Source organism: Mobula birostris, chromosome 4 (genome assembly GCF_030028105.1).
Source record: "Mobula birostris isolate sMobBir1 chromosome 4, sMobBir1.hap1, whole genome shotgun sequence".
In the NCBI taxonomy this organism is placed as follows: domain Eukaryota; kingdom Metazoa; phylum Chordata; class Chondrichthyes; order Myliobatiformes; family Myliobatidae; genus Mobula; species Mobula birostris.
The window spans coordinates 122,202,080-122,229,817 of NC_092373.1; the positions used below are offsets into that span (position 1 = coordinate 122,202,080).

General features: G+C 41.5%; 1 protein-coding gene across 5 annotated transcripts in view; it reads left to right on the forward strand.

The window, feature by feature from the left end:
* rapgef2b (Rap guanine nucleotide exchange factor 2b) overlaps positions 1 to 27,738 on the forward strand; it is a 388,703-nt gene that overhangs the window by 84,088 nt on the left and 276,877 nt on the right. Inside the window, exon 2 of one of the 5 annotated variants that reach the window (XM_072256008.1) lies at positions 25,540 to 25,594. The exons of the other annotated variants lie outside the window; for them this stretch is intronic. Within the exon in view, the coding sequence (XP_072112109.1) occupies positions 25,556 to 25,594 (39 nt within the window). The 5' untranslated portion in view covers positions 25,540 to 25,555. The remainder of the gene's footprint in view (positions 1 to 25,539; positions 25,595 to 27,738) is intronic. 5 annotated transcript variants of the gene reach the window in all.

A 27,738-nucleotide genomic window follows, 5' to 3' on the forward strand; every position in this document is an offset into this window, starting at 1 on the left:
AGTTATCCTCTCTTGATTCTAAGTGGATTGGTTTATTATGTGTTTGAGCTTGACTGTGCTGAAGGATCCACAAATAGTTTAGTTACTAGTTTCATTATATATACATTTCAAGTGAGCAGTGAATTTCTAACAAGACTATTACAACTACCAGAGAAGCTACACAGGATCAGGAGATGAAATTATAGATAACCAGCTGAAGTTTCAGAGTTTTCCTGAAAAATTCTTCCAGAGACTAGTATTGAAAGTTTGCCCTTCAGTGGCCATAAAGTGAAGAAAATACTCTTTTTTGAAGAGTGACCTGATTGGTGCCATATTTGTGTTCTGCATGTTTGAGGACAAGTTGCATGTTATCTGGATCGGGCATCCAGGTTTTGATACTCATGGCTGCATATCTTTGAACAAGGTACTGAGGAGTTAAGTCACAAAATATTATGGGTAAACTCCTGTAATAATTTTTATGATTTGGAGGAGGCTAACAAATATATCTTTTTTGTCGCAAACAGGAGAAATTCTGCAGATGCTGGAAATTCAAGCAACACACATCAAAGTTGCTGGTGAACGCAGCAGGCCAGGCAGCATCTCCAGGAAGAGGTACAGTCGACGTTTCAGGCCGAGACCCTTCGTCCTGAAACGTCATCTGTACCTCTTCCTAGAGATGCTGCCTGGCCTGCTGCGTTCACCAGCAACTTTGATGTGTGTTGCATATCTTTTTTGTGTTGCCTTCTAAGCTTCAATTTATTTTGGCATCTTCTATATCATTTAGCAGATTCTATATCTTCAATATTTAACCTGAACTGAGATAGAATCACTGGCGTTGTTGTCATTTGTAGCTGGACTGGATTTTTTGGCAGGGGGTGGGGGCGGACATATTGATTGTCCTGGATAAATCTGGGGTATGGTTAGCCTTTATGGTTATTTGATCAGGAATGTTTAGTTTAATGTCTCTGTCTCTTTTGAATTGAGCTCTTAAGTACTAGATTGCTAATCTAGTATTATAACCAGCTGTACTTAAAGGATTCAACACAGCTGATGGCTGTAATAAAATAATGTAGTCACATGTTCCAATGAATGTATGTCAGTCCTAATTTCAGAAAGGAGGTTAATACTTATATTTCAGTTTCCTTTTTCTCAGTATAGTATTTAGTATTAAATATTTAGTTTTATTTATTTCCTTATCAAATATTCCTAATTTTAAGCTTTGTAATGCAGAATTTATGTTACTCCAATTTTTGTAATTTGTAAATTTTATAGATGGCAAGTAATTTTTAATAGACACCTACTTATGATAGATTTGCTTTTGCAGTAGGATAATACATGAATTCACTGAATTGCTGCACAGGCTTGAGGGGCCAACTGGCTTATTTCTGCTTCAGGTTCTGATGTATTTTTACACCTGTCTCTTCAATACTTTATAATTAAATATTCTGTTGGTTCCACTGTTTATCATGTTAATAGCTTTAGATTTTTTCAAGAAGATGTGGCTGAAGACTGGAATATTAGGTGAAGAAAATCTCCCTCTTCTGTAATATTCTGGATTTGTCTCCATTCTTTTTCTAATAAGCAATCTGCGGTGTAAATTGCAGTTGACAGCATGAATGTAACCTTTCAGTACTTTCTAGTTCACTGGAAAATTTATTGAACGCAAGGTATTTCATTGAATAGATTTAACCTTGGAATCCCTTTTTGTATTTCTTTAGGCATGGGTGGAGGCTATTCAGATTTTGAGTTTCTGCCAGCTCTCAGAGCACTCCCTTCAGTTGCATTCATGCTCTTATTTTCCTGTAATCTATTCTTCCGTTAACTAACCATCCCTCTGCACCCATGATTTTCCTGTCACTCACTTGTTTTGGGATGTGTGAAGAAATTATAGCAGCCAGAGAAAATGCATGAAATTAAAACTCAGACTGCACTTGAGGATTGGATTGCAACTGGATTATTGGGGCAGTGTTGCAGTGCCAATATTTGTTGCTCTACCTTGCTGCATTATTTGCCACCCAAGTTTTAGAATATGCATGCAGATTTTCAGTTGTAGGTATGGGAGAAATCTTAAGTACACTTCTGAAATATTTAAAACACTAGATTTGGCAGTCTACAAAAAAAATTGTGAAATAAGACAGGCCTGAATGCTTTTTCCACCTCCCTGATCAATCTTTGCACATGCCCATCCTTAGTCCCTGCTTTACATTTTGATTTGCTCTTTTATATATTTGAGCAAGTATATGTTTTGGATTACCTGGGTGAGTTAACTGCTTTCTGGTAACAATTGTTGCTTGCCAGCATCGTCTTTTTGTTCACATCCTGCTGCTGAATCTGATCCTGCTCACATCTGTACTCTTTAACCATATTTTAAATATGTACATGAAGTATATTAATTGTCTGTATATGGAAGGAGATTTTTTGCTATGATTGTAGGATTAAATTATTTAGAGTTAAGGAAAATTAAGTAAGTTTGTGGAATGATTGATATAGTTTAATAAATGCCTGATTCACAAACTCAGCAGTGACATTCACTGTTACCATTATTTTGAATAAATTGAGGACTCACTGATTTAAGAATATTTAAGCATCCCATGTTTTTGTTTACTTGGCAACTGGTATATTCCACTGTATGAAGCATACAATTCTTTTCAAGTGTGCCATTTATTTATCTATATTGATACAAGTGAAATTTTGTCCATCTGTGACTAGCATTCTATTTTACAGGTTACTTAGGTTTATAAAGTGAAAAATTGTACCCGAGAATTACTAAATTTGGAATTCTGAAAAATTTGAAGGGCGATAGAATTATGCCATCTATTGGTAGCGTTAAAACATTTATTTTTATTTTAAAGAATGAAGTACAAAGATTTTGTAGATTTTTCATCAAAGTAGGATAAGATTAAAATTTTTCAGCAGGTTTGGCAAAATCTGAAGAGACCCAATTCACTAGTTTTATTCAGATTGATAAACTCAGTGGGCTTTTTAATTTATTAGGTACATGTACACCTGCCTGTTTGTGCAATCTTGTGGCAGTAACTCAATGCATAAAAGCATGCGGACATGGTCAAGAGGTTCAGTTGTTGTTCAGACCAAACGTCAGAATGGGGAAGAAATATGATCTAAGTGACTTTGATTGTGACTGATAAAGTGGCAGACAGGGTGGTTTGAGTATCTCAAAGTGCTGATCACCTGGGGTTTAATTCACTACAGTCTGTAGAGTTTACAGAAGGTACGAAAAAACAACAAAAAAAATTTCCAATGAGTGGCAGTTCTGTGAAGGAATCAGCTTGCTAATGAGAGAAGTCAGAGAATGGCATACTGGTTCAAGCTGACAGGAAAGTGACAGTAACTCAAATAGCAACGTGTTTCAGCAGTGGTATGCAGAAGGGCATTTCTGAATGCAAAACAGATTGATCTGAAAAGTTGATGGGCAACAGCAGCAGAAGACCACACCGGGTTCCACTTCTGTCCTAATAATGTGGCCATTACTTTCCATTACTTTTAGCTTTCTGCAAATTTATTTTTTTAAAGTATTTCCCAGTAGAGTTACCTTTCCCAGATAGTTATCTATTTTGAGTGGTGCAAGAAAATTTTAGAAGCTGCAATGAATTGCTTGCTTTCTGAATCCTCCAGACTTTTTCTGCTATCTACTACCGCTCCAGCAACTTTAAAGACATTCATAACCATACAGACAAGGTTACCTGTTTGATTGACATTGTACTCCTTCTACTACTGGAACAGAATATGCCATCTATAAGTTGCAGTGCAGCAACTTGTCAGTAGTTCTTCAATAGCAGTTCCCATATCCAGACATCCCACCCTGCAAAAACTCATTTCAGGGAGATAGCACCATCAATTTGCGGGAGACTCCCAGAACTTCCGGGAGAGGTGGGATGATTGCAATAGAGTAGCTCCTTAGCAGCTAGCCAGCTAGTTTAAATAACGTTAGCTATGCTAATAAATGAATGACACCTGTTAAACTCACCTCAACATGTCTTTTACATTTTAACCCACCATGGGCAATAGAAAAGTCACTGTTGCAAACAGTGCAGCAAGCAACACTGTCAATATTTTTGACCCCTATTAGGCAGGGGTACACTTTAGTGTAGTCTGGGGTGACGTACGTTTCATATTTTCATTTTTTGGAACACACTCCCATGGTGCGCGCGCTTTCTCTCTCTCGTGGTCGCGCTCGTGCTTTCTCTCTCACACTCTCTCGCTCGCTTTCAAAAAAAAATTGATTTCTGTGATATATATAATTTGCGGGCATCAGGGAGCCACTATTAATATGTGGGAGACTCCCGGAACTTCCGGGAGAGGTGGGATGTCTGCATATCTTTAACCTCTATCAAAAAGAAGGGCAAGGGAAGTTGGATGGATTGCCTTCAACTTCATGTTGAGGTCATGGCCTTTTCATTGATTGGATGTGTAATAGAAAGAAAAGTGGAAGGGGTATCACTTAGAATTAGGAGACTGATGACCTTGTTACATAGAAACATAGAAACATAGAAAATAGGTGCAGGAGTAGGCCATTCGGCCCTTCGAACCTGCACCACCATTTATTATGATCATGGCTGATCATCCAACTCAGAACCCCGCCCCAGCCTTCCCTCCATACCCCCTGACCCCCGTAGCCACAAGGGCCATATCTAACTCCCTCTTAAGTATAGCCAATGAACTGGCCTCAACTGTTTCCTATGGCAGAGAATTCCACAGATTCACCACTCTCTGTGTGAAGAAATTTTTCCTAATCTCGGTCCTAAAAGGCTTCCCCTCTATCCTCAAACTGTGGCCCCTCGTTGTGGACTTCCCCAACATCGGGAACAATCTTCCTGCATCTGGCCTGTCCAATCCCTTTAGGATCTTATACGTTTCAATCAGATCCCCCCTCAATCTTCTAAATTCCAACGAGTACAAGCCCAGTTCATCCAGTCTTTCTTCATATGAAAGTCCTGCCATCCCAGGAATCAATCTGGTGAACCTTCTTTGTACTCCCTCTATGGCAAGGATGTCTTTCCTCAGATTAGGGGACCAAAACTGCACACAATACTCTAGGTGTGGTCTCACCAAGGCCTTGTACAACTGCAGTAGTACCTCCCTGCTCCTGTACTCGAATCTTCTCGCTATAAATGCCAGCATACCATTCACTTTTTTCACTGCCTGCTGTACCTGCATGCCCACTTTCAATGACTGGTGTATAATGACACCCAGGTCTCGTTGCACCTCCCCTTTTCCTAATCGGCCACCATTCAGATAATAATCTGTTTTCCTATTTTTGCCACCAAAGTGGATAACTTCACATTTATCCACATTAAATTGCATCTGCCATGAATTTGCCCACTCACCCAACCTATCCAAGTCACCCTGCATCCTCTTAGCATCCTCCTCACAGCTAACACTGCCACCCAGCTTCGTGTCATCTGCAAACTTGGAGATGCTGCATTTAATTCCCTCATCCAAGTCATTAATATATATTGTAAACAACTGGGGTCCCAGCACTGAGCCTTGCGATACCCCACTAGTCACCGCCTGCCATTCTGAAAAGGTCCCGTTTATTCCCACTCTTTGCTTCCTGTCTGCTAACCAACTCTCCACCCACACCAATACCTTACCCCCAATACCGTGTGCTTTAAGTTTGCACACTAATCTCCTGTGTGGGACCACGCAACCCTTTTTGGTTCCTGGATGTAACACAACATTTACCTGAGAAGCATTTTATTGCACAATTTTCTATCTCCATTTTAATATATTTTATTCAATTCATTAGCAGTTTTTGTGTTATTAAAAATTTCATTGGAGGTATTTGTTCCTCCATAACTTAATGATTACAGTCTGTATTAAAAAATGCAGAAGTAAGCAGGTCACTTAATGTTCAAATAAAGTCTTCAATATTTAAATAAGGAATAGTCCACATAGGGTAATGCAAATTCATTGTGGGATCAATTGTCACTAATTACAGCTATTTTCACATAGAAATGGAACTATCCTTTGGGATTTAAAATTCATTTCTAAATAATGAAATTCAATGAAACCCATTGTCCCAATTCCATTAATGCTACCTCTGAGGTCTCTACATCTACCCCTTTGTCCAGTCTAAAAATGCATTATTCTTCCAGATGTACCAACTGTACCTTCCAGTTCTCATTTGGAACAACATGTTCTTTGGTTGTAATAATTAATTGTTGATCTAGCAGATTCAGAGCATGCCGGGAGATCACTGAGATCCAGGGCTGGATTTTCTGTAATAGGAGCGTACTTAGGTCTGCTGGCTTTGAAGTTCCATAGAACTTATGCAGCCCCAATATGGAACACAGTTGGGAGCCATTTCTGAAGTGAAGAAGGCATGAACAGAGAAGATGTGGTAGTGAAGGCTTGGAGAGGAGAGATCAAACTGAGTAAAGCTGGCAGTTGTACAAATTGATAACAATCTGTAAATGAGGCAATGGGAGAAAACTGCTGAAAACAAATGAGTGTCTGAAAAACAGATAGACCAAGTGACAGTGCAAAAGTACTGGTTCAGTTATCGTTAATTTCCTGTTTCCTGCTAGCCTAACAGGTGTTGTGGTAGCTAATGCTACATCAACTATCAGCTTATCCTATGTCAAACCTAATTAGGGTTAAATATTAGGAAGGTGCAACATGCTCGCTAAATTAATTCTGCAACTGCAAATCAGTATCACACTTCAACTACTTAAATGCCTAAAATCAAATTGCTTCAATAACAATATATATACAACAATATATTCCAGTCAGGCTCCCTGGCACCATCTTGGTACTGTAAATCTCTGCACATTCTTCACTGTAATTACATTTTAACTGCACTGTGCTAACTGGGATTGTTTGTAATCCTGAAGCTGCAGTCCAATGGGTGTGGTATGTGATTCTACCATTACCTACTTGCTTTCATACTCTATTTCTTGGCTACCAAAGAATAACATGCCTTGTGTTTATATTTTTAATGTTCTATGGGCATTCTCTTCAAGGTTCCCTGTTCTTTCACACAACTTGCTGTTCTCTGTTTTATCTTGTAACTCTCCTCCCCAAATGTATTCATGCACATTTTTCTGGATTAACTTTTAGGTGCCACTTTTTTATGTCCAACTAACTAACAAAACCATTTATTTCTTACAGCGTAGTAAAGTTTTCCTCTTACTATCAACCATACAGCCATTCACAAAGCAAGCATAATCTAGAATGGTTGGAGTTAAAGTGCCTTCAACATGTGTTGAAATGTGTATATATAGGCTATGGCACTAGAGTTTTTTATGTTGGCTGAGTAATCTAAAAGGTATATCGAGAGGCAGTTCAGATTTCATAATGGCCCCTGTAGAATTCAAATTCATGTGACTGAAGGATCTGGAATAGAACTGGTATTAGCAGTGATGATCGTGTACATGCTGTATTGTTAGAAAACAATCCATTTGGTTTTCTAGCAACACACATAAAAGTTGCTGGTGAACGCAGCAGGCCAGGCAGCATCTCTAGGAAGAGGTACAGTCAAAGTTCCGGGCCGAGACCCTTCGTCAGAACTAACTGAAAGAAGAGCTAGTAAGAGATTTGAAAGTGGGAGGAGGAGGGGGAGATCCAAAATGATAGGAGAAGACAGGAGCGGGAGGGATGGAGCCAAGAGCTGGACAGTTGATTGGCAAAAGGGACATGAGAGGATCATTGGACAGGAGACCTAGGGAGAAAGAAAAGGGGGTGGGGGGAGAAAACCAGAGGATGGGCAAGGGGTATAGTGAGAGGGACAGAGGGAGAAAAAGGAGAGAGAGAGAAAAAGAATGTGTGTATATAAATAAATAACAGATGGGGTACGAGCAGGAGGTGGGGCATTAGCGGAAGTTTGAGAAGTCAATGTTCATTTGGTTTTCTGGTGTTATTGTTAGGAATGCAATCCACTTTTCTCTAGTCTTGTCTATAAATATAGTTCTTGTCTGCAATATTAGCAACTACATAAAGAATTACTGAAAACTTGATGCTGGATGACTATATATGGTCAGGATAAAAGACAGTAGTCACAGAGAACTTGAGAAGGCCAAAGCAGTGATACAGGTTTGGGTTGGAAAGAATGGAGGAAAGCTGCTGAAAATAACTTATTTTCAAGAGGCCACTGTTTCCTTCTAATTTTAGTAACATGCTTAGGATCTTAGGCTAATGTTTGTGTTATATGCAAATTGTCAGTTTTATCGAAGTGTGCAGCACAGAAACAAGCCATTTGATAATCCATTTTCATAACCTACTTGCTTTCATCTGTAATAATAGCGCCCATCTATACTAATACAGTATCCAGTACTTGATCCTTAACCTTCTGTGCCTTGATGACTAAAATGCTCCTTAAATGTGAGTCTTTGTCTCCACTATCCCCTTTGTTGTGTTTTCTAATTTTGGGTATCACTGCCATGGGGAAAAGTTTCCTCCCATGTCAATGCACCGAATGATTTTGCATACCTGTATCAGATATTCATTTGAAGGAAAACAAACCTAGTGGATTCCGTCTCTGCTCATAAATTAAATATTTCTTCCCAGGCTACATCCTGGTGAATCATTTCTGCACCCTAAGTAGTGCTGTCAGATCCTTTCCATAGTGTGGTAATCAGAACTGCGCACAATACTCCTGGGTGTAACTAGGCTGAGGCCGAACAATGTTCAGTAAAGTAAGTACAAAATCTGTATTTTATCTGTCACTAATTGAAGTAAGTATGCTGTATGCCTCCTGCATCGTCTTACCTGCCTGTGTTTCTGCCTTGAAGGATCTTTGTTCATGTATATCAAAGTCCCTTCATTCATCAGCATTTTATTGGGTCCTGTTATTCCTTGTTTATAAGGTAGTCTAATTAGTCATAAAATTAGCACAATTGTTTACAGTACAGACAACCAGGGTTCAATTCCCACCTACACCTGTGAGGAGTTTGTATGTTCTCCCCGTGACTGCGTGAGTTTCTTTCAGGTGCTTCAATTTCCTCACGCAGTCCAAAGACATATGCTGGTTGGTAGGTTAATTGGTCATTGTAAATTGTCCTGTGAATAGACTTGGATTAAATTGGGGGATTGCTGAGTGGTTTGGCTGGAAGGGCCTATTCTGTGCTGTATCTCAATAAATAAATAGAACATAACACTCTCAGGTATTTTGGGATATATTTCCATTAGTCACTGCTTTGCCTTTCTTACTGGCTAATCAAAATCATCCTGTAGCCTGATTATCCTTGTTATCCACGACACCAATTTAAATGCCATTTGTGAACTTGTTTATCATACCTCCCGCATTCATATCCAAATGTTTGAATATAGTAAACGGTAAGCATATCTGCAGCTATCTCTATGGTACACCACTGGTTACAGGCTTCCAGTCACATAACCCTTCACTGTCATTCTCTGTCTCATATTAAATGTTAATTTTGGATTGAATTTGCTATCTTTCATTCTATCCCATGGACTGTAACATTTTGGGACATTCTCCCATATGAGACCTACTCAAAGGATTATTGAAATCCATATTGCCCTCATCAGTACACGCATTGCCTCTTCAAAAAGTTTAATTAAATGGATAGAATATGTCCCTAACAAAGCTATGCTGATAGTCTTAGATTAATCTCAGCCTTAGACAAGATTTTCTACCCCTTCCCTCCCCCAGTCATCTCTATTTCACCCACGACCAGCAAAGATTTAAAAATCTTTTTAAGGAATATCCTCCTTTGCCTCCCATTGCAGACTGGTATATATCTGGAAAATAGAACATAGAACAGTACAGCACAGGAATAGGTTATGCCGAACCAATTAAATTAGTAATCAAATGGCCAACCCAACTAATCCCTTCTGCCTACACAACGACCATATCCTTCCATTTTCCTCACATTCATGTGCGTATCTGAACATCTCTTCAAAGTCCCGTATGCACTTGCCTATACCACTGACTCAGTCGGTGCATTCTAGGCACCCACCACATGCCAATACCCAATCACTCTTATCAATCTGTGTCACCATTTTCAGCAAGCTAACAACTTGGATCCCAAGATTCCTCTGCTCTTCAACACTTAGAGGCTTGGTCTTAATAGTATAGTGTCTCTTTACATTCGACCCACCAAAGTGCAACACTTCAGATTTAGTGGGTTAACCTTCAGCTGCCTTTTCTCTGCCCATATCTGAAACTGATCTGGATCCAGCTGTATTTTTGCCAGTCTTTTATGCTATACATTACACTACCAATCTTCGTATCATCTGCAAACTTACTAACTCACCCATGTACATTTTCATGCAGGTCATTTATATCTATCACAAACAGCAGAGGTTCCAGTACAGATCCCTGAAGAGCACCACTAATCACAGACATCCAGTGAGAATAAATCCCTTCAGCCACCACCCTCTTTCTCCTCTAGGCAAGCCAATTCTGAATCCAAATGGCCAATTCACCATGGATCCCATGCATCTTAATCTTCTGGATGAGCCTTCCATGAGGAAACTTATCAAATGCCTTACTAAAATCCATGTAGACAACATCCACAATCACCATTGTCACCTGGTCAAAAAAATCAAGGATTATCTCTGGTTCCCTTCCTGAATAATGGAATGACATTAGCTACTTGGCAGTCTTTTGAGACCTATTGGTCAAGGCCCCAACAATCTCTTCTCTTGCCCCTCTCAATAACCTGGGGTATATCCCATCAGGCCCTGGGAACTTATCCACTTTAATGCTCTTTAAGAGACCAGTACCACCTCCTCCTTTACCTCAAAATGCCCTAGCATACCAATATGCTCGGCACTGATCTACCTGTCTTCCACATCCTTAACGTAAAGTACTCATTAAGAACCTCGCCCACAGTCCACCATATTCATGCAATTCCCCCCTTTATCTTGAGTGGTCTTACCCTCCCCCAAGTTATCCTCTTGCACTTGGTGTATGTATAGAATGCCTTGGGATTCTCTGTAGTCATGCTTGCCAAGGACTTTCCATGGCCGTCTTGGATTTCCTAATTCCCTTCTTGAGTTCTTTTATAATCTCTTTATAATCCTCTATGGCTCTGTTTGATTTTAGCTTCCTAAGCTTTATATACTTTTTCTTCTTGTCTGAATTCATCACCTCTCTCAACATCCAAGGTTCTCTTACCTTGCTATCCTTGTCCTTCTTTCTGACTGGAACATCCCTGTCCTGTACTCTATGCAGTTGGTTCTTAAACACTTTCCATATGTCGGATGTGGACTTTCCCTATAAACAGCTGTTCTAAATTAACTCTCCCTAATTCCTGCCTAATATTCTTGTAATTTTCCTTGTTCCAATTTAATACTCTCCTGCAAGTTCCATATTTATCCTTATCAATAGCTATCTTAAAACTTAAGGAGGTGTAGTCACTGTTCCTGAACTGCTCACCCACTGAAAGGTCAATTGTCTGGCCAGGCTCATTTGCTAATACTAGGTCCAGCACAGCTCCTCCTTTTGTTGGATCGTTTAAATAGTTATTTAAGAAACTCTCTGGAGAAACCTAACAAGTTCTATACCATCTAAACTTCTTGAACTAAGAAGATCCCAGATTATATCAGGGAAATCTGAAGATCCCCCATGGCAAGAGCCTTACTGTTTTTAAACTTTTCCTTAATCTGCCTGAATATCTGTTCCTCAATGTCCTGGTGGCTATTGGGGGTCTGTAGTACATTGCATCAAAGTGACTGCATCCTTTCTATTTTTGAGTTCTACCAATGTAAACTCGGTAGATGAGCCTTCCATTATGTTTCCACTGGATGCAGCTGTGATATTGTCCCTGATTACTAGTGTTACTCCCCCCCCCCCCGTCTTTTACCACCCTCTCTATCCTTGCTAAAACAATGAAAGCCTGAGGCATTAAGCACCCATTTTTGCGTTTTCGGAACTGTGACAAGAATACACATAGATTAAGATGTAGCTGTCCTGTGCTGGCACCAGTGGAATCAGCAGTTGGTCTGCCACTTGTCTTCAGGAGAGAGAGAGAGATAAGGCAAACAATGGAGCAGCATTTGGAGATGTTAATGAAGGAAAGAGAGCTGTCAAGAGCGGCTCCCCCTTTGAACCCTGAACTGTTTGAAGTGATGGACAGGCGATACCCCAGCAGGGGGATAAAAAGGGACAGGTTCGCTAAGACACACACACGACACCCGAGGTAACAAGACCCTGGAAGCGGTGTGTCTCTCACAAGTCGGTGGGAAGTACCGGGCCATAAACGCACAGGGTGGAAAGGCACGATCGGCGGGAACCTGGTGTGTGTCCACCCTTGCCTGGGTGCCAGGTTCACTGCAGAGAAACAGTCATATCTGGAAACGGAGGGGTCACGGTCGGTGACCTCAGATGACATCACAAAGGACTCGCCCGAAAGCTGACTGCAAAGGTCTGTGTGGAAGCTGTTTTGAATATTCATTCGTTTTGCTCTCTCTCTCCTTCCCCCCACTGTCCATCGCCACGGCAGCGCTTACTGCGAACTGAACTGAACTAAATTGAACTGAACTTTGCGTCACTTTGAAACTGGTCATTTACCCCTAGACAACGATAGAGCTTGATTGATCCTGTTATCTTAATTCTGTGTACATGTATGTTTATCATTGCTGAACTGTTGCATTCATTATCCTTTTGATTGGAGTACTGTGTTGCTTGTTTCTTTAATAAAACTTCCTTAGTTCTAGTAATCCAGACTCCAACTGAGTGATCCATTTCTGCTGGTTTGGCAACCCAGTTACAGGGTACGTAACAGAACCAAGTCTCTGTAATGGCCACAACATCAAAGTTTCCTGTACTAATCCATGTTCTAAGTTCATCACTTTTACTCATAATACTTCCAGCATTAAAACACACACACTTCAAACTATCCATTCCATTGATGTTGTTGTTCGTCCATCATTGACGTCGATGAGGACCTTGGCACCATAATGATGGTGCCGAGACTAGCGCGTGATTTGGATTTAAGTGAGGGAGAGTTGGGCAGCGTCAGCCTCACTCTCTCTTCCCAATTCCCATCTGGATCCAGTGGCAAGACAGAGTCTAGACGGCTGGAGATGGGACTAGACGCAGTAGATGACCAGGACGTCTTCTGTGTCTTGTCCTGCTGTACACGTTCCACGACGCTTGCAGAGACCGCGTCCTTGACCGTTGGACCTTCCATTGGTCTCGTCCGCTCAATCCGCCGGAGTCTGTCTTCGCATGCTGGGATAGACAACTCCCTATCTCACCGATGGTTTGAGACCCATCGGCTACCCTTACCTGGTTTAGCCGGCTTGTCGAAGCCGTTGCCCGGGGTGTGGCCGCTGTCGCATGCAAACACCTATGGGGAGCCACAGGTGAGAGCTGAGTGCCAGATGGGGACCAAAGGTGGACTAACCGCCCTGAAAAGGACGCGACATGTTCCCCCACCAGAGGTGCTACCCCTCCCTGACACCCCATACACCCCAATTGATAACCATTCCATTGATAACCTCTTCCTGAATGTCATCAGGACAGGAGAACTCTCACCACTCACAACCCTTTTTACATTGGTGGCACGGCAGTGGAAACTGAGCTGTTTAAAACTCCTGCGAGTGCACATCTCTTACAACCTCTCATGGTCTCAGAACACATCCTACGCAATCAAGGAAACTCACCATCGTCTTTACTTTCTGATGAAGCTGAAGAGAGCTGGACTATGCACGTCAGCACTCACAACCTTCTACAGATGTGCAGTAGAGAGCAGCCTGACAAGCTGCATCACTGCATGGTATGGAGATAGCACTGCTGCAGACAGGGAAGCTTTACAATGGTTTATCAAAACTGCCCATTGCATCACCGATACCAGCCTCTGTCCCATTAAGGACATGTGTAGTAAAAGGTGCCAGAAAAAGACCAGCTTTATCATGAAGGATCTCACCCATGCTGCTCATGGGTTGTTTGTCCCACTCCCATCAGGGAGGAAGCTATACAGTATCCTCACCAGGATCACCAGATGTAAAACAGTTACTTTCTCCAAACAGTAAGGCTGATTAACACTTCCATCCACTAACCCACCCCACCATACAGTCCCAGCACCATTACCTTGGAGCTGTCACCATATGTACAGACACTCTTGTACTTAGCATCTCTTTATGTACATATAATCAATCTATGTACAAAAGCTATCTTTCAATAGGTTCAATTTAATGTCAGAGAAATGTATACAATAGACATCCTGAAATTCTTTTTCTTTGCTGACATCTGCAAAAACAGAGGAGTGCCTCAAAGAATGAATGACAGTTAAATGTTAGAACCCCGAAGCCCCCCCAGCTCCCCCCACACACATAAGCTGCAAAGTAATGACCCCCTCCCCCCAACAGCAAAAAAGCATCAGGACCCACCCCCCACCGAGCACTCAAGCATGTAGCAAAGCATCAGTAAAGAGACAGAGCTGCAGTACCCCAAAGACTACTGGCTCACCTGGTAATTTGACTTACCACAGGCTCGCTCTCCCTCTCTCTCCCCCCCCCCCCAATATGGGACAAAGAGGTGTCCCTGTTTCACAGCGAGAGGGGAGACATAACAAAATAACTCACCAATTTATGGCGTTAAAAATCTGTTGCATCACTTTTTCTGAGCTCTGTGCACAAAGATCTCGGGGTCTCTGCGTAAACACCTAGCAGCTAGCTCGCTGCTTTCGATCCTCTGTGTAACCCCACGACACACCAGTTTTCTGTGGCAGCACCGACCTCAATTTCGCCCGCCTCCAGAGCCATGAAAATCTGGCACCCTAAAGGAACACTAGTCTTCCAGGCCACATCCATGGCATATTGAAAAACAGCCTGTTGTGAGGCCCTGAGAGTGGGTCCCATTTCCGCAAAGAACCAAAATCAGCGTGTACAGGTGTCCCCCGCTTTTCGAACGTTCGTTTTACGAAACCTCGCTGTTATGAAAGACCTACATTAGTTCCCTGTTTTTGCTAACAGGAGGTGTTTTCACTGTTACGAAAAAAGGCCACGCGCCCCGAGCAGCCGTTCTCCCCCGGATATGGAACTGCTTTCTCGCTGGCATTGCTTAAACACGTGCCTGTGAGCAGCCGTTTACAAGATAAGTTCCAAGGTATCGGAAAAACCTAAAAGAGCTTGTAAGGATGTTACACTTAGTGTAAAACTAGCCATAATTAAGCGTTTTGATCTTGGTGAACAAAGTAAGGACAAAGTGAGTTTGGCTTGTGAAAGTTGACGAAGATGATGTTGAAGAGGTTTTGGCATCTCGTGACCAAGAACTGATAGATGAAGAGCTGATGCAATTGGAAGCGGAAAGGATAACAATCGAAACCGAATGCAGTAGCGAACGGGCCGCGGACAGATACCGATTTGCGGAGAATACAGTGGTAGCCAGGAGGCACACAGCACGTCTTTAAGAAAAAAGCCGAAATAAACAAGGTAATTAATTAGGTGCCGCCCGGCACGTAATTGTCGGCCCAGATCAGAGGTGATGCAATCGGCAATGGGCACTGATCTGGGCCGCCATTTATGTGCCAGGCGGCACCTAATTAATTAGCATGTTTATTTCGGCCTTTTTCTTAAAGATGTGCTGGGTGCCTTCCAGCTACCGCTGCATGCTTCGTGGATCGGTATGGGTTCGCTGCCCAGAGGGTGGGGGCCACTGCACCACCCAAATTCCGACGACTCAGTCTAACACACCACCATCAGTGTGCACCGTGCTTTCCCAATTCCGGTAAGTGATACTACACTGTACCTACATTATTTCTACTTTATATTGGCTGTGTATTTTTACGTGTTATTTGGTATGATTTGGCAGCTTCATAGCTTAAAGGTTACTGGAGAGAATGTTTCTCCGACGGCACTTGCGCCATGTTTTTGCCAAGAGCACTCGTGTGAGATTTTCGCTACGGTGGACAGTGCGGCAATGATTGTGGAAAAGTATTTCTACTTTATATAGGCTGTGTATTCATCATATCATTCCTGCTTTTACTATATGTTACTGTTATTTTAGGTTTTATGTGTTATTTGGCATGACTTGGTAGGTTATTTTTGAGTCTGCGAACACTCACAAATTTTTCCCATATAAATAAATGGTAATTGCTTCTTCGCTTTACGACATCCCGGCTTATGAACCGTTTCATAGGAACGCTCTACCTTCGGATGACGGGGGAAACCTGTAACTCCAGGTCAGGGTCTTTAAGAGAACCCTGAAAAGGAAAAAGGGCATATTAAAGATAGAAATAGAGCTGTTTCCGAAAATGCAAGCAAAGGAGTCGCCGTTAGGCACCATTGTCCTGAACTCCACTTTCTGTTTTGTGTTTTTTATTATTTTTTTTGTGTTTTTTATTATTGTGTTCTTTATCTTGGTGCTTTTTGTATGCTGTATCCCTTCTCCTGCTTAAAGACTTTATGCACCCTCAGAAACTATAAACAAAGTCTCAAAATTATACTGTGTGTTATAAACTGCCGTGGTGAGGGGATGGCAGTCTATGTTGACTCAGGATTGTTTAATGTCATTTCCAATACGCAAGTGTAAAGGTGAACAAAATAATTGTTGCTCCGGATCTGATGCAGCACAAAAAAACCCACAGTAAATATAAGTGCATGAGATTATTTAAATAAATAGACTGATTGTATGTCCATAAAGTGACAGGAGTGTCTGTACATAAGGTGATTCACAGGAAATGATAAAGTAGTTGTGGTGGAGGGTGTGGTGGGATGGGTTAGTGCGTGGAGGTGTTGACCAGCCTTACTGTTCAGGGAAAATAACTGTTTTTGCATCTGGTGGCCTTGGTGTGGATGCTGTGTAGCCTCCTTCTTGGTGGGAGTGGGACAAGACGGTCCATGAACAGTCCTTAATTTCTGGACTATCAGAATCAGGTTTAATATCACTGGCAAATGTGAAATTTGTTGTTTTGCAGCAGTAGTACATAATAATGATAATAACTATAGATTACAATACATTTTATAAAAAAGAAAATTTAAATTAAGTAAGTATTGTAAAAGGTGAGGGGATAAAAGATACTGAGGTAGTGTTCATGGGTTCATTGTCCTTTCAGCAATCTGATGATGGAAGGGAAGAAGCTATCCTTGAAACTTTGAGTGTGTTACAATCCTTCACGATATTGCTGGCCTTTTCCTGGCACCTTTCTTTATATATGTATTTGACGGTGGGTAGGCTGATGCCATAAGACCATGAGACGTACTAGTGATGTGTTGATCAGTTTTGACTACCTGTTGTAGAGTAAATGATTTGGTATAGAAATTTTGCTTCCCAATAGTAACTGATTCACATGACTTGTGAAGAAGTATGTTTAGTATGTGCTGTGGAAGAAATGTGCTGAAGTTGGCATTTCACACATTGTGGCCAGAGTGGATTAAATTCTCTTTGAATTATTAATCCGATCTTCAGGGGTGGCTGCTTTACCTTATGGGTGTAGTACATAAAGATTCTCCCACAGTTATTTCAGTGGTCTCAGAAGAACTTGATTGCATTCTTTGAAAATATTGGCCAATAGGAGGAATGATGTGATTTGTTTTTCACCATAGTTATTCATATGCTGCTGCAATGGCAGTACAGAAACATTATAAGGAGAGTAAATTGTTGCATTTAATAGTACTTGCTGGTTCAAATAAAACATTTGTGTTTTCCTGAAGACACAATTTAGAATTAGTGAAAATAGGAAAAATACAACAATTATTCCATATGGTGGTATGTTAGCTTTAACCTTGAAATTACAGCTGAGCCAAAACAAGGAAAATATTTATTCGGTGGTAGTTAAATATCTTCGGAAGAATCGTTGGTCAGTTAATAGCCAAATAAATATGGTAAGATAGTGATTAAATAAAAAGATTGTCACCCTACTTTGTTAAATTTTATCAAGCTACCTATTGATCTTTTTGACCTTTTTAAGTAGATCAATGTATGTGATTAGACTGTGACTGATTATGTAAACTGCTAAGATGACTTTGCCAACATCATTTGTTTCTTCTTGCTCCAACAATAACATTTGCAAATCTTAATGCTATCAAAGCCTTTCTTCCTGTGCTAGAACACTTTGTAATATCTATTCAGGTGCACTTTATTTATGAGGCAGTTGCATGAGTTGTCTCTAAAAGTGAGCTCCTTGTTACGTTGTTTAGTCTACTGAATTTGCCTTTGCTGCATTATAAAGGCAATATATTGTAGTTAGATTTATTAGTAGTTGCTCATTTAAATAAATACTTTGTATATTTCTGAAGAGCACAATTTAGAATTAGTGAAAATTAGAAAACTCTGGCAATTATTCTGCATTTTGATGTGCTAGTTCTAATCTTGAAATTACAGCTCAGTCAAAACAAGAAAACCATCTCAAGAGAAGATCTGCAGATGAAGGAAATCCAAGCAACCAACACACACACACACACACACACACACACACACACACACACACACACACAATACTGGAGAAACTCAGCAGGTTAGGCAGCATCTATGGAAAAGAGTACAGTTGACGTTTCAGACCGAGACCCTTCATCAGGACTAGAGGGAAAAAAAAGATGAAATTTTTCCTTCCAGTCCTGATGAAGAGTCTTGGCCCGAAATGTCGACTGTACTCTTTTAAAGGAAACTATCTATTAGATGGCAGTTAAATATCACTACTCGAAAATCCAGGATACAGAATAAAGTATCAAGAACACCTAATGCTCCATCCCTCGCCTGCACTTTAGTAAATCTGACCACCTGGCCGGGATGCTTCTGTCTGCCTACAGAGACTGAAGTGTACAGTACAGGTGAAGAAGTCTGCAAAGAGCTGGACAGCTGAAGCCAAAGAGCGAATTCAGGTTTAATATCACAGGCTTATGTTGTGAAATTTGTTGTTTTGCAGCAGCAGTACATTGCAATACCAAATAAAAAAACAATAAGTCATATAAAACGAGGGGAAAAATACTGAAGTAGTGTTCATGGCTTCATTGTGTTATGAAATGTAACGTTTGAGAAACAAATCAGTAGCAAGAGATTTCACACTGTTTTAATGTTAAAACCACTACTTTATCTTTATTAGTATCTACTTATAGTAACTTAATCAAGATAGACAAAGGTTAACAGTGTTATGTGTGTATATGTGTGTAAATATAACTCCCAGCCCCCCTGTCCCTCTCTCCCCCCGTCCCTGTCTCTCCCCCCGTCCCTGTCTCTCCCCCCGTCCCTGTCTCTCCCCCCGTCCCTGTCTCTCCCCCCGTCCCTGTCTCCCCCCGTCCCTCTCTCCCCCCCGTCCCTCTCTCCCCCCCGTCCCTCTCTCCCCCCCGTCCCTCTCTCCCCCCGTCCCTCTCTCCCCCCGTCCCTCTCTCCCCCCGTCCCTCTCTCCCCCCGTCCCTCTCTCCCCCGTCCCTCTCTCCCCCGTCCCTCTCTCCCCGTCCCTCTCTCCCCCGTCCCTCTCTCCCCCGTCCCTCTCTCCCCCGTCCCTCTCTCCCCCGTCCCCCTCTCTCCCCGTCCCCCTCTCTCCCCGTCCCCCTCTCTCCCCATCCCCCTCTCCCCCCCGTCCCCCTCTCTCCCCCTGTCTCTCTCTCCCCTGAAGGCCTCTTTCTCTCTTTGTCTGTGTTTAATCTGCACAAACCACGGCAGCCAGTGACTGATTCATAGTCTCGCCTCACTCAGACGCTCTTAAAGCAACAGTCCACAGTGAACGAAACCTATGGGTTCGTAACAATCGTCCATTCAGAAATCTGATGGTGGAGGGGAAGAAGCTGTACCTGAAACTTGAGTGTGTCCCTTCAGGCTTCTTTGCCTCCACCTTAATGGTAGCAATAACATGAGGGCATGACCTGGGTGATGGGGGTCCTTATTGATGGATATTGCCTTTTTGGGGCATTACCATATGAAGTTCTGGATGCTGGGGAGGTTAGTGCCCATGATGGAGCTAGAAGGGGTTCTCAACTTCCTAATCCTGAGCATTGCCCCCTCTATACCAGCCGGTGACATAGCCAGTTAGAATGCTTTATGCGGTACATCTGTAGTAAGTTGTGGATGTCTTAGGTGACATACTAATTCCCCCCAAACTCCTCATGAAACATAGCCAGTATTGTGCCTTCTTTCTAATTGCATCATGTGTTGGGCCTAGGATAGATCTCAGATATGTTGACACCCAAGAACTTGAAACTGCTCACCTTTTCCATTTCTGATTCCTTGATGAGGAATGGTATGTGTTACCTCTACTTCCTCTTTCTGAAGTCCATACTCAATTTCTTGGTCTTACAAGGTTGTTTTTGCGGCGCCACTTAACCAGCTGATTTATTTCACTGCTGTACACATCCTAATCTCCATCTGAAATTCTATCAACAATATTTGTGTTGACAGCAAATTTATAGATGGCATTTGAATTGTGCCTAGCCACACAGTCATGGGTGTGGAGAGAGTAGAACTGTGGGCTAAACATGCATTCATGAGGTGCCCAGTGTTGATTGTCAGTAAGGAAGAGATTTGAGTTTGAATGTATTTAAATCTTACATCCATTCCACAATGCGAGGGAATAAAATCTTTGCATTATGGCTCGCATCGCAATGTACAGACATGTGAATTTGTAAGTCTAATGGCTTGTAGAAAGAAGCTGTCCCATAGCCTGTTGGTCCTGGCTTTAATGCTGCAATTCTGTTTGCCAGACAGAAGCAGCTGAAACAGTTTATGGTTGGGGTGACTGGTGTCCTTGATGATCTTCCAGACCTTCTTTACGCACCTGTTATTTCTGAGCAACACAGACTGTGTTCTCCTAGAGAAGATTCACTTCCAGAGGGTGGTTCAGAGTCCCAAGTTTTGGAGTTTGTTGTTTAGAACTGAGGGTTGATTATGTTGAACACTGAGCTGTATTCAATAAACATCAACCTGACATTGTTGTTACTATTGTCCTGGTGATCCAAGGCTAAGTGGAAAGCTAGTGAGATGGCACATGCTGTAGACCTATTGTGGCGATAGGCAAACTGCTGTGGGTCCAGGTCTCAAAGCCTTCATCATTGTAGATGTGTGAGTGCCATTGAGCAATTGTTGTTGGACAATACAACTTACTTTTCTTGGGCACTGGTATGATTGTTCCCCTTTTGAACCTGGTGGGAACCTCTCACTGCAGCAGTGAGAGATGGAAGATGTCCGTGAACAGTCCCGCCAGTTGGTCAGCACAAGTTTTCTGAGTCCAGGTGCACCATTAGAGTCTGATGCCTTCGAGGGTTCACCCTCTTGAAAGATCTTCTGGCATCACCCTCTGAGACAGATCACAGGATCACCAGATGTTGCAAGGATTTGCACAGAGGTGTAGTTTTATTCTGCTTGTCAAAGCTCATAGTCTGCCAAGCTGAACTTCCCATATGTTTTAGAAAGATGGACAGCCTATAGCAGGTCCTCAAAGCACAAAAGACATAAAGTCATGCAGAATGGAAATGAGTCCTTTTGCATCACTAAGTGCCATGCCACAATCAAAATCCATGCACATTCATTCTATTTTATACTCCCCACATTCCCATCAATTCCCCTTCTCCCACCTCACTCTTCCCACAGTGTTTCTGCTATTCATATACACACAACGGTAACACGTCGAAGCTGCACCCTCTCTAACATGCTGGTAGAGAGAGTTTTATTTGGGTTTTCTTTAGCGCTGGAAATGGTTACATTCCGACATGCGGGACAGAAGCAAGGTCGCATTGTGTCGTATTCCACGGACCAGCAAATACTGGCCGGTTTAGCGAGCAGAGCGGCGGACACCCTTGCTGAAATCCGGAGGAAAACGCACAGAGGATGCAGAGGGGGATCACAAAGCCGAGGAAAGAGGACCGGGTCGAGACAACAGAGACTTATGGAGAAGGGGAGTTCGGTGGGTAATACCGTTCCGGCTGACTGGAAGTGCACTGAGAGCGGTAAGCGTAAAGGAGTTGGGTGCTTACTGATCTGGTTAACAACGGATGGTGCAATCCGGGGTATATTATGATTGAGGAACGTGTTTGCAGACTGGATATTGAACTTTTTACTGTTGGACTTCAGCCACATTCCACCGTGATACAATACTTGGCGGCATGGGAGGTCGTTCCTGCCTCTGGCCATCGAATGTGCAGCTCCTCCTGTGGAGCGTCAGACACCCTGAGCCAATAGATTGTTGGGGGTTTTTGTATTGCTGTATTTACGCTCTATTCTTGGTTGTTGCGGCTGTAACAAAACCAAATTTCCCTCGGGATTAATAAAGTATATCTATCTATCTATCTATAAGGGCCTTACCTTAAGGAAAACGTGCTGTCACAGGAAGAACACACAAAGACCATGTAGAGTGTACCAGAGGTTAGGGATGAACCTGGCTCACGAGCTATGAAGCAGTTCTACCCTTGCTTGCTGGGTTTTTTGCTTGTGTGTCAGGAATGGCACTTACGAGCTTCTAAACAGCTACGACCAACACTTAAAAGACAATAATTTTATATTAATCTTGTTGTATTGTGCATTATTTAAGCTTAATAACCAAGATTACAACTTTGTCTTGATGTTTCTTGGATTTACTCACCACAAATAATTCCTGGATATTTCTTTATCCTTTAAAAATAGAAACATAATTGATATCCATACAAGATTTTCAACAGATCAATGGATGCTGTCCAAGTTGCATGCCATCTTGGACAATGTGTCCCATCCACTACATAATGTACTGGTTGGGCACAGGAATACATTCAGCCAGAGACTCATTCCACCGAGATGTAACACAGAGCATCATAGGAAGTCATTCCTGCCTGTGGCTATCAAACTTTACAACTCCTCCCTTGGAGGGTCAGACTTATTTCCTGGCATAATTTACATATTACTATTTAATTATTTATGGTTTTATTACTATTTAGTTATTTATGGTGCAACTGTAAAGAAAACCGATTTCCCCCGGGATCAATAAAGTATGACTATGACTATAACTATGAGATTTTGCTTGAGAAACCTTCTGAATGAAGGTGAGACTTAACTGCTTGGTATTATATTCAGGAATGTTTGTTAGTTAAGACTATTACATTGCATTTGGTATCATCACATCTTAATAGTGTTGATTATCCTTTCCTTCAGTGAATTCCATTGTGCAGGAACAACTTGACATATGAAGAATTTATGTTTCCATTAGCTTAGGCTTCAGGCATTTTTTAAATCTAGGTTGGGTAACTGAAAACTTCATCAAAGAATCTTGATGAACCTTGAAATGGAAAGCTGTATTGATTTTATGAACAATTTTCCATTTTGTGTTTATAAAAAGAAGCTTAAATCCATTATTTTTCTGGATTTTTTATGTGGCTCTAGGGATTGAATAACTTACCTTTTTTTTCTCATGAACGTATTAGAAGATGGCTTTTAAACTGAAATAAGACTCTTATTGCTTGGAAACTTGAGTGTTTCTTGCAAAAGTGTTTTACTTTCTTTCTTTTCCATCTTCTGGTATATTAAATATGCAACAGTTAAGCTTCTATATGCTGCAGAGACAATCTGATTTATGTAATTGTGGAGGGAACAGATTTTTATTGAATGTGGAAGTATAAAATGTGGTCAGAATATAGATGAAATAAAATCAGGAAAATGCTGGAAACAGTCAACTGGTTAGGCAATATTTGTGGCTGGATAAGCTATTGTTTAAAGTGAATATCCTTTATCAAAACAGGGAAGGAGAACAAATTTTAGTGCTGCTGGAGTGCAGGAAGGAATAGACATGACAAATAGAGTATTTCAAGGATGAGGCCATGATTACTCTGGGGTTTTCTAGTAAATAGGGTTTGGTTTGGAAAAAAGACTTTGACTGTTTATCTCATGTTCTTATCATATAGTTCTTGTATGTTTTGAGGCCTGGGTCCTCTCTCTGCTTTGTTCTCGAAATCAAACCCAACATATCCAATCTCTCCCCGTAACTAAAGTTCTCCAATACATGGAATATCACAGTGAATCTCCTCTGTACTCTCTCCACAGTGCAGTCGCACCTTTCCTAAAGTTCAGTCTCATTAATATTGTAAAGTTGCAATATGTCCCAGCTCTTATAATCAGATGTATGAAGGCAAAAATGCCAACACCACTCTTTCTGTCTGGACCTACTCTTCTCCTAGCTATACCTCATGTTCCAAATATACTTCTAGGAGGTAAATCTCTCCTTAATTTTAGCTGCTGAAGATGTTTCATGATCCCTTTTTGCCCTCCTGGGGCCATGGGAGATTTGAATAGAAAGGAAAGAGAATCTAATGGAACACTCAATCCATACATTGGTACTTCGACCACTATCTCAACATGGTGCAAAGAGAATCAATGCAAGGGTTTTCCCTGCTTCTTCCTCCCAGAGACAAAACAAAAGTCAGTACTCTGAAAAGTATTGATAATGGCTGGGGCCTCCAGTCTTGTAAAGATACTGCCTAGAAGAAGGCAATGGCAAACCATTTATGTAGAAAATACGCCAAGAACAATCATGGTCAAAAAATGATCACCCACATTATGCGATGCGGCGCATGATGACAGATTTAGTTCTTAAGTACTCACTTCCACCCTTTATATTCCTTAAGGGACGACACCTGTCGTATCATTTCTTTTAAAGTGATTGGCGTTGGTAGGGTACTATCCATTCAATCGTGATGGAGCCAGCAAAAACTTGGAGATTAGCCTCTGAAAATGCACATATGCCAGTGTCCTCTATACTAAATGAATAGCAGATATTTGGAGTGATCTTGGTTCTGCATGGAGATGATGATTGAACATCTTATTAACTCCAATTCAGCAGAATGCTTTTTGGAAGTAAGGTGCAGTATGCACTGTGTTTGTGATAACACAGCTGTAATTTATGCTTCATTAGAATCAGGTTTGTGGTATACCTGTCTTTTGTGTTACACTGAATGGTTGCCATTTTCGGGCAACTAAATATGACATAGATAATCTATATTTTGCCTGTTTGAAGGAGTCAGTGAAAAAACATAGTGGTTGTTGCTGTTCTATCGAAGGGTCTCGGCCTGAAACGTCGACTGTACCTCTTCCTAGAGATGCTGCCTGGCCTGCTGCATTCATCAGCAACTTTTATGTGTGTTGGTTGTTGCTGTTCGCTGTTTTTCTGGGATCTGTTGAGAATTGAAGATCCTGTCCATTTTGCACAATTGATGGGCTGAATTTTGCTTAATCTATGGGAGGAGGAAGTGGGGAAGATCCTTGCATTAATTTTCTTTGCACTATGTTGAGGTTGTGGCCGAAGTGCCAATGTTTGGATTAAGTGTTTCATCAGATTCTCTTTCCTTCTTATTGAAATCCTCCATGACTCTAACCATCAATTGTTAACATGCCCATTAATGGAAAACCCTGCCCTAATTTCCAACCTCTTTTTTGTGTGTCTCTTAAAATTGAATTCAGATGCGTAGCCTCTTTCTTACAACATCATGTTGGAGTATTGTCAGTCAGGCTTGTATCAAAGTAGCAACTTTGAAACTGTTCCAATCAAAATGACAAGTGACATTCTTTGTGATTGCTGAGACCAGTGAATTGGATGAAGAAATGTTTCAACAACCTTCCCATGGTTCCATTCTTAATCATATCCTCAAGTCAGAATATCACCTAATTGGCTTTTGTTCCTACCCTGCACTGTTACTTCTAGAATTCATTAGATATTTCATTTTGGCCACTTTCTGTTCCAGAGTTGAATCGGAATGCATGCCAATTACAACAGAGAAGATACCACTGTGTGTGAAGGTACCTAGTACTAGCTGAACACCTATCTTGAATATATACTGTGTGTTTTTTTAGATTCCTTGTCTGAAATTCAGAGAATGAACCTTTCATCAGGACTGGGAAGGAAGGGGCTGGAAGCCAGAATGAGAAAATGGGGTAAGGGGAAACTGGCAGTTGATAGGTGAGGAGGAGGGTGTTCTACTAATCCTAGCCAGGATAATGATACTAGTTATTTATTAGAAACCATAGAAAAACTACAGCACAGAAATGGGCCTTTTGGCCCTTCTTGGCTGTACCAAACCATTTTCTGCCTAGTCCCACTGACCTGCACATGGACCGTACCCCTCCATGCACCTCCCATCCATGTATCTGTCCAATTTATTCTTAAATGTTAAAAAAGAACCTGCATTTACCACCTCGTCTGGCAGCTCATTCCATACTCCCACCACTCTCTGTGTGAAGAAGCCCCCACTAATGTTCCCTTTAAACTTTTCCCCCTCACCCTAAACCCATGTCCTCTGGTTTTTTCTCCCCTTGCCTTAGTGGAAAAAGCCTGCTTGCATTCACTCTATCTATACCCATCATAATTTTATATATCTCCATCAAATCTCCCCTCATTCTTCTACGCTCCAGGGAATAAAGTCCTAACCTATTCAACCTTTCTCTGTAACTGATTTTCTCAAGTCCCGGCAACATCCTTGTAAACCTTCTCTGCACTCTTTCAACCTTATTAATATCCTTCCTGTAATTTGGTGACTAAAACTGAACACAATACTCCAGATTCGGCCTCTATTCAAGCACTTTCCACAATTGCATTCACTTCAACCACTCCTTCTGATTGCATATTTTTTGAAACTGAATCTTGAACATTATTCCTTGAATCAGCAGAGGTTTTAAAATTTTCTGTTTGTTTCTGTAAAGATCATTGAGCTGTAATACTACAAAGGCACAGTACAAATCCAATTTTTTTACTTCAAAAAGTTAATCTTTGTTAGTGGTTTAGATTTGTATGCTGACTTTGGTTAACTCATTTTGTTTATATCATTTACCATTCCATTTTAATGTGAGAATTTATTAAAATAAAGTACAGTAGAACAGGGGACCCAACATTTTTTGCACCGCGGACTGGTTTAATATTGATAATATTCTTGCGGACTGGCTGACTGGGGGGGCGGGGTGCGGTGTTCAAGTAGGGTTAAACTCACCTCAACATGTCTTTTACTGTTAGGGTTGCCAACTTTCTCAGTCCGAAATAAGGGACAAAAGTAGCAGTCAAATCCCGGGACACTTTACCCCAGGAAGACTACCATGACCGTGAAGCCTTGCGCGGGCACCTGTGTGTGCATGCGTGACGTGTGCATGTGATGTGTGCATGCGTGTATGTGCCGATTTTTCTCCCACACATCTGTTTTGCCTTCATCTTCCCGACTACACTGTACATACATTATTTCTACTTTATGCAGGCTGTGTATTTATCATATCATTCCTGCTTTTACTATATGTTAGTGTTATTTTGTGTTTTGTGTGCTATTTGGTATGATTTGGTAGATTATTTTTGGGTCTGGGAACGCTCAAAAATTTTTCCCATATAAATTAATGGTAATTGCTTCTTCGCTTCACGCCATTTCGGCACGAAAGGTTTCATAGGAATGCTGTACCTTAGCGGGGGAAATGCGGAACAAGGGCGGTCCCATATGGGACAAACCAATTTAGCCCAATATATGGGATGTCCCGGCAAATATGGGACAGTTGGCAACCCTATGTTCAAGTTCAACAGTGTGTGACAGGGAATGAGGAAAGGTGCAGCTGACTCGTATCGTTTCCTCACAGCCTGGTAGCTCATGCTTTGCAGCCCGGTACCGGTCCATGGCCTGGTGGTTGGGGACCGCTGCAGTAGAAGTTAGTCCACTGTGCTGAATACGGTACTTTTAGTTGTTACTTGGATTTTGTGATGCAGTATTGCTTGTGTCTTCAGTACTTAACCAGATTTGACTAGCTTTTGTGTAGTAGAGAGATTTCAATTCTCGTGTAATTAATTATGGCATGAATGTTAACACATTTAACTTTATTTTCACCATGTTCTCCCCATGACCATGTGGGTTTCCTCCACATTCCAAACACTTGGGGATTAGGAGGTTAACTGGTCACATGGGTATAACTGGGCC